The sequence below is a fragment of the Acipenser ruthenus genome, chromosome 10 (assembly GCF_902713425.1).
Source record: "Acipenser ruthenus chromosome 10, fAciRut3.2 maternal haplotype, whole genome shotgun sequence".
Classification (NCBI taxonomy): Eukaryota; Metazoa; Chordata; class Actinopteri; order Acipenseriformes; family Acipenseridae; genus Acipenser; species Acipenser ruthenus.
The window spans coordinates 6,352,668-6,361,037 of NC_081198.1; the positions used below are offsets into that span (position 1 = coordinate 6,352,668).

At 40.4% G+C, this 8,370-nt stretch overlaps 1 protein-coding gene across 1 annotated transcript; it reads right to left on the minus strand.

Moving 5' to 3' along the window:
- Positions 1-463: 463 nt before the first annotated feature.
- On the minus strand, positions 464-7,290 carry LOC117405467 (transmembrane protein 275-like). Its single transcript, XM_034008550.3, has 2 exons — positions 6,665-7,290; positions 464-3,419 (listed from the first exon to the last, which is right to left on the minus strand). Exon 2 carries the CDS (start codon positions 3,306-3,308, stop codon positions 2,760-2,762), a length of 549 nt encoding a protein of 182 aa, XP_033864441.1. The 5' UTR covers positions 3,309-3,419; positions 6,665-7,290; the 3' UTR covers positions 464-2,759.
- Positions 7,291-8,370: the final 1,080 nt, after the last annotated feature.

Below are 8,370 nucleotides of genomic sequence, written 5' to 3' on the forward strand. Positions count from 1 at the left end.
TTGGGCATTTCAAATTGGGAGAAAAACAGGGTAAAAATTAATTGGCAACTACTAAATTAAAAATAATAATAATAATAATAATTCATAGGTTGAAGGTTAGGGTGAAGAGTTCCTCTGACTAACAATCAGATTTAAATAATTTAAATGTGATTGGCCCTGACACATTGGTTAGGAAAGCAGTTATCCAATCATTATACAAGTATTATACACACTGCCCTTTCGTATGAGAGCTTTAGTAAGAGGTGTGAGTAACAGACTTTAGAAGCAGTAAGTGAATCATACAGGTCTTTCCAAAAAAGCCCTTTCAAATCCACTCCTCTGTATATACCATGTCCATGAGTCACACTCACTTACCTTTTCCCCAAAGTTGGCACCACTTTTATAAAATAAAGGAAACAAAATACTAGTCTAGGACATTAACTTTATTATTGATTCCCCCCCCCCCCCCCCCTTAAAATGCCTCAAACTCTTTACAACAGCAAAAGCTCAGCGAAAGCTCTGGATCTCTCCATTTATAAACATTGCCACATTTTCAGGAACAACGCACACATGTTAGAAAGGCTATGTCTTCTTGTTGTCATGGCAATATCCTTTAAAAAGTTTACTGCAGTATTGTGTGGTAAAAGATTAACAAAGTAAGTTAAATGCCCAGTAAAAGCATGAAGCAGCATATGAAGCATGAATAGTGGTAAAGAACTCATGGTAAGCTATGGTGAGCTGTGGTAGGAACAATGGTGCAAACATGGGAACTGCATGATGAATGTCAGCAAACGTTTATGAAGGTGATGAGAGACAAGAACTTGTGAACAGGTTTGTATTGTGTTTTTTCATTCAATGATTCAGTATGGTAGTGCAGGTGGGTTTAAGGTCTCTGTTTGATATCATTGCCATTGTCCCTCAACTTTAACAGGTACTAACATCAAAGAATATATATTGAAGTGTGTTCCTTCCAGTTGTATTCTTTGGTCATTCTCTCTGTGGTCTTTTACAGGCCCCAATAATAAAATGATTTTCAAAATGGGAAATACACTGTACAGACTTCTTTTCATAGCTCTTTCAGAAAACCAATTAACTGTTAAAATGTTTGGTTCTGCGAGAACAGTTTCCAAAGTATTGTTTGTTTGTTTGTTTGTTTGTTTTTCTAGTTGTGGAGTATTACTTTTTTGTTTGTTTTAAGCCATTGTCAAACTGAATTGGCCTACCAAAAAAATGTGCTATATTTCAGGCTGCATAGCTAGCAGTTTGTAATTGTTTATCCACAAGTGCATTTATACCTCAGTGGAAACAGTTTTCCACAGTGAGTTCCAGGTATAACATGAACACATTCTCAATAGGTTTTCGTTGATATTGGTATGGTGACTTACTAAATGATCTACAATGGCAAAGCAGTGGCACTGCAATAGTAATGCAGTGAAAATGTAGCACCGGACAGATACAGCAGTGAGGCTTATGGTCGTATAGAGGCTACATTTCCATATTTTGATATACCAATGTATATCTAAGGAGGCTGTGTGGTCCTGTGGTTAAAGAACCGGTCCTATTACCAGGAGGTCCCTGGTTCAAATCCTGGCTCACTCGCTAACTGTGTAACCTTGAGCAAGTCACTTAACCTCCTTGTGCTCGGGTGAGACGTTGTTGTAAGTGACTCTGCAGCTGATGCATAGTTCATATACCCTAGTCTCTAATGATATCTGTTATGCTGTCCTTGCAGGTAACGCTGTGGTCTACTTGTTTTTACAATGGCATCCCAATGGTATGTTTCACACTTTTCTATATGGGATAGTATAGGAGAAAGAGGGTCAAGTTCACAGTTATGGAATCAGGAAGCAAAGCCCAAAGGGAGATGTTTAAAAATGTTTAGAGAAAAACAATTTCATTTAAATACTGGAGCAACAGAACCTCTAATGACTTGATTTGCATACATACTTAACGTAAGATGGAAGAGGAAGATTAAAAACTCTTAAATGCATATGAAGCTATTTCCACTTTAGACTTTGGCACATATGGAAAGCATCCACATTTATAATGCAGGGGGAAAAACAGCGTACAGACAACCACCTGTTGTGGTTCAGTTGCAATATGGCCTCAGTTAATATATCTACTGTATAGATACAGTCTGTAGTGCCATTAACTAACATGTCTGTATAGATAATAACATGGCTTCAGATGTGCTGTTACTTAGTTTTATCTCAATAAAAGTTAAAACTGCACTTTCTGATATGAGGTAATGTAATATTGATACAAAAAAGAATATGTTTGTTTTCAATGTTCTTTTACCACATAGCTTATATGGTACCTGTGCTTGCGTCATGTGTTTTCAACAGAGTTTCTAACAAGTCTGGCAGCATTTCAGGGTGCCAGGGTTCCAGAAAGCCCCTCTCACAGCAAGCACCAACATGTGGTTCAGGAGACGTACTGTAGCTGGTTATTTTAATACTAAAACTTAACTGAATCTGTTTTGCAATCTGTCTCAGGTCCACCATCCACTAGTCTGCAACTCCAGTAACAAAGTACTACTGTGTTTAGATCTGTCGATTCTATGGCCTACAAGCCACACTTTTGACTTCATTTGCACTTGGGGTGGTAAAGCGCAAATTAATTTGTCATGACTGTCTCTCCAATAGAACTATTCGAACATCCTCTACGATATCATCATGTCTTGAACACAAAAGTAGCTGCCCCTTGCCCTGTGAAACCCCACGGGCTGGAAACCTGGGCAGTTCAGTGAGGCCCTACAGAGGCACCTGCACTAAACTGCTCTAGGTGGTAGGCAGGTCCGTGGGCAGGTTGAGCTGGATGGAGTCTGCCCCAGCCGAATATTGAGCAGCGGGCCCATTGGTGCCCATGGTGAAGAGCTTGCAGGCTTGTGGGCCCTCGTGCGTGGGGGTAGACTTGTGCGAGGAGCAAGGGGAGGTGGTGGGGCTGAGCTGCACTGCGGTGGTGTCCTGCAGGGTGTGCTCACTGGTCTCGATCTCGAAGGCCGTGTTGCCTGTACGGATCAACCCCAGATTGTTGCCCCCTTTGGGCTTGCGGGAGCCCTGAGCAGGGGGCCGGCGGCTGCAGATGCAGCAGGCTCCGAAGAAGGTGAAGGCCACCACCAGCAGGATGGGCCCAATGATGATGGGCGGGTTGTTCATGGGCATGAAAGTCCCGAAAGCGAAGGCACCCACCAGCGTGATATTGATGCCAGCCAGCATGATGCACAGTCCACAAGCACAGCATAGAGCCGGGGAGGGCAGGCCCTGTGGTCTTGTCTTCTTCTTGCCCCCCTTTTTGGGCACAGAAGTGGCTTTCTTCTCTGTGAACATCTTCTATCTGTACCAGCACCCTCTTAGGCCCAACTCGGAGCTAAGTGCCTTGAAATAGGAAAGTCTAGATAGAACATTCGCTGGTCACAGCATGATGAGAGGTAGAGAAACCTGTGAGGAGGAACAGCACAATCAGTATCTTTAAAGAGACATTTATTAAGCTACATCAAGGCTGTAAACTGTCCATATGCTGTCATACACTTGGTTTAAATAACTAGGCTCGCCATGCTAAAAAGCAACCAAAGATAGAAAAGCACCTCTCATGCTTGAAATCCTGCAGAACATATCGTCAACCTAGAAAGACAATATCCTGGACGTGGGTGGGAGCTATTCAAACACATGTAATTCATTCTTAATTAGTGTGCTTAGTGGGTGAAAATGGATTTACCTGATGATGCCAGACCCTGTAGTGTGTATGTTCATCTGTGTGCGTATGCTTGTGTGTTTGTTATACAGAGATGCAGTAAGTAAAAAAAAAAAAGGTTTTAAAAAAACCTTTTGTGCTTTCACGGAGTGTACTGCATTTTCTAAAGAAAGACTATGAGCTTGACATCAGTCTTTTCTTTTCTTCCTCGTCATTATAGTACCTAGTGTTGTTTGCGCTGCTCAAGGCCCCCTGAGAAGAAGCTGGAGGTAATGTGTCCAGGGTTGCACTGCAAACTTCATCCAATAAGGCTTGGAAACTGCCTTTCATAGTAGAAATAACAGCAACATGCTGATTCCCTGTTACATCCAGTGATGCAGTACAAATAGTTTTATGAATTTGAGTTAATGAGATCTTAACAGCACACTACTGGGTAGTAGTGGGCAGACATTGGTATCTACTAGTTTGTTGATAGTAGTGAAAATCTTGCCTTGCACCATCTGACAGACTTCTTTAAGAGCTGCTAGCACTCTGTTGGCAGGTGCTTCTGTTTCCAAGACTGAACAAATTACTGATCTTTACCAGGAAGACTGTCCAAATGAATGAGCCTTTCTGGAAGACAGGTTTCACTGCATTCACTATGTTCTTGAAGGGATTAGGGATGGTAATTATTAAGGAATGAGCATGTGTCCATCAAGAACAATTTAAAGTAATAATGGCAGGTTATTGTAATTTTGTTCTAATGGTATCAGTTGCGCATACACATACACGCTCTCGCGAGAGAAAAACAGAGTGTTGCAGTTTAGCAAGAATCTCTTATTTCCTTCCAAGAGAGTTTAGAAGAACAAGTCTCTGCTTTGTGGAAGAGCTGCTCTCATGTCAAGACCCATTTTGATTGGACAGTGATTGCTCAATGGTCAGACTTGCTCAGAGTTTGGAGGAAATCAGTTCTCTGAGGTGGCTAAATTGATTGTTTCCTCTAAAGAGAATTAAAGTGCTTAAGGTGGGTACCAGCGAAAGGAGACCAATACATTTAGCCTATGACACTGAAATAAGCTGAAAGGAGATTGCCTTTTTTCCCACTTCTATGTTGCTGTGATACCATCTAATCTACCTGAGCACCAGTGCTGGCAGCACAACCTCCCAAACAACAAATCATGTTTCCCTGTCGAGAGGCCAGTGGAAGATAAGACTCAAGAGAAATAAAAAGGTAGTAAAAATATAAATAAGAAAAAAAATCAATCAGCCCCGTGACTAAGTGTTTCTGGGAAAAGTGGGCAATTTACTTTTTCAATCCTCCCTGTCCTCAGTTCAGAAAAAAACTGCAGAGTAGTCAGTAGTTGCTATGAGAATGAAAGTGCCCTATTTTTCACTCCCACAGAAAGCCATCGCCTTGTAAAAGAACCGTGTAGCACACGACAGAGGTGGTCGGAACCTACCGCAGTAAACTTTTACAATTGATTTAGTGGAAAGAAGAGAGAGGTCATATAAAAAGAAATGCAGATTTCAGAAGACAGCTATAAGGTAGAAATATAGAAATGGATCTGAGCTAGTGTATGAAAGCAGGCTGGAGAACATGAAGACAGATTGATGGTGCACTATTAGCAAGCTTGTTTTTCAGCAGTCCCTCAGGACTGAGACCGTTTGAGTGCAGCGAGCTGATTGATCTCTTGTTGTGTGTTTGGTCATTGAGCGCACTGTTCACTTTCTTATGGGTCATAGGAGCCGTGTGTATGAAGAGGCAAATAGAATCATATCAGGGAGATCATATTTACCTTCACTAACTTGAGGTTGCAAGTAGACATACAGATGATGTATTTCGTGAATAGCTATTTTAGTTGTGTTATAGATAGGGACTCTGTGCTTGATGTTAGGCTACCTGAAAATGGCCGTTTGTGTGGCCGTAAAGTTTTACTCTGTTTTAAGTTTATTAACACGAACTGTAGCTGACTAACCATTTTAATGTTGTTCATTTTGTGTTAACAGCGACTAAAGTAACCTTGATGAACAAATCTGCTAAAAATGTTTAAAGAATAGGGGTTACATTTCATTAAAGGCACTTGAAAAGATGTTGGTGTAGTAGCCTAATGTTTTGCAAATAGGATCAAGTTTTCTATTTATTATAAATGTAAATGTTTGTAAATTGTTTACTGTATATTTACTAAGCCCAAATAACATTTGTTAACGTGTTAGTAAACTAGGTAACATATTGAGTTCGGCTGCTAACGTTTTCCATATAACACTTAAACAGCTTTATTACATTATTTTTCTGAAGATGTCATTTTCTAAACATCAAGGAAGCAATGTATACAAAAATAAACCAAATCGGTTCTCGGTCCTAAAATGGAGGGCGCAGTATGTTTAAACAAACAGCTGTACCGGGAAGGAAAGGCGAAATCTGTTTCAAAGATAACCATGTCAAAACGTGTTGAAGATATGGCAATTATGCTCTCACAGCCCATTGCTTGCAAAGCCACAAACCAATATGCGTTGTGTCAAGTGTGTGCTCCTATTCCCATTCAGGGAGGATGTGCAGTAGTAACACAGCACCTTGCACCAGCTCTCAGTCAGATTCTATAATCAGTGTCTTACAGACACAAAATCAAAACGTCACATTTTTAAAGATAATAATGGGTATTCCATTCACTAAAGCACTATGCTACAGAAACCTTTGTCAACCTCCCGCACTCGCTAATACTGATCAATATGTATAGCTAGCTGTTTTATTATATTTATCGATACGTATCACAGCCCATTAAAATCAACCCCTCATGTGCATGCATATAATTATATAGCAAGATTGTCTAGAAGGTATTAAAATTGTTGTGTCAAAATTCACTGATCATAATTTAGCTCTACCTGATGTCCGGTTCGCTTGATAGAGAAATGGTACTTTTCCCATGAATGTGCCTAACAGAACTGCAGTTCAGGTTAAACCAAACCCCAAATACCGATATACCAGTCAACAGAATCCAGTATAAATTAACCTTACCCTGTTTTAAATTCTTCATGTGAACAGCGTACAGCCAAGCTGAAATCAATGTGTCCGCCCCTTCTTATTCCAGGACTAACTGAACTATTTAAAAACAAAGCAGCAGGTGAATCGTTTCAAAATTGCACAAGTTTTCTACTTCATAATTAGGTGGAGTGCAATGTAGCCGAGTCGTCTTGTCCAGAACTTTGCATAAGGCAAGCCGTTGATTCAGCACCTGCTTCGCACGTATCACACCAGATTGGATTGCAATCTGGTGTGTCGGCGTTGTTTCCTCGTTGTTGTGAATGCTCTACCCCGGTAGAAAACAGACCAGCAGTTGATAGAAAGATGCTGCAATATTTCTTCAGCTTGTCAGTGTCTGCTCCCAATAAAACATCACATAATAAAACATCCCTCCCATTTCCTGTCCTTAAAGTGATAGAAAAAATAAGATTCACCAGAAAGGAAAACTGAAGCAAGGCTCTTGCATATTCTCCTCTGCACCCCTACTGAAGCGACGCTGTCTGTGATAGATTGGGGTGCTTTTGTTGATTTTTCTTTTTTTTTAATCTGAGAAACTTTCCGCCCATTTAAAGCGACGTCATTGACAATTTTTTTTTAAAGCAGTAAAAGCTTGAATCAGTATCACTCCCTCTCTCTTGAACTGCTTCTTGATAGAATTGATGATAACCACCAGGGGCGCTGTGTAGTTAAATTAGACCGTGAACAGCTCCCGGTGCTGAAATAAATCTGTTTCCTCTGTAAGTGCTGCTACCTGCTTGAGGCGCTCTGGGTCTACTCTGAAGGCAACAGAGGATGCAGCGGTCGGTGCTTACGTGACTAAATGTACCTGCAATCAGAAACATAACTGAACGCGGGAGGTTATATTGTGCTAAACACAGTCCCTGGCACTGCTTCCAAATCTTCAGTTGACACACAACAAAGGTTTGTGCAGTGTGCTTAACTAACACACACACACACACACACAATGACGATGACGATACTTACAAGTTTTGCCTACCTGTTTGCATATGTCATTGCATCTTTGGAATTGTCTTCATACCACATTGAGTCCCTGCACTAAACTGATCCTTTTGAAACCCCTCTAACTTAACATGCAAAAGTTGTTACAGTAGAAACAGTAAGCTTTGCAGACTGATGCCATTACATTGCTGTTGCTTATAGGCTCTTTATAAGTCATATATGATTGAGGTTAAGGGATAAGAGGTCCTTAGTGGTAAATAAAACCATGTCAGATAGTTCTGCACCAATGCTGTGCGATGATTGATGTTTAAGGAGAATATGAATCAGAAGCCTGGACCCAAGGCAAGGATGACTGCAGCAAAGCCAATCCTACTGTTTATCAATGCTTTTAGTCCAAAACTCATATTTTCAATCTGGCCCCTAGTTACCACTGCAGCATTTCACTGCGAGATGAGCAGAACATATCTAAACCATGCTATAAAAATAATCTTGCCAGATTGATACATCCTCAGTGGTTTGTAATGGGATGTTGGCTGGGTCTGAATGTTCTCAAAAAGTTTTTTTTTTTTTTTTTTTTAAATCAGAATTATTATTTTGATCATAAAAATCATCTAAAGTGTCCCATGCATTAACATCTCATTTTCTTTCCTGCAAATTGTTAATGGGATTTCTCTTTGTTGACAGATGAATGCACCTCGGTGCTAAACTCAGCATTGTATTTTCTGAGGAGTATTATTCTT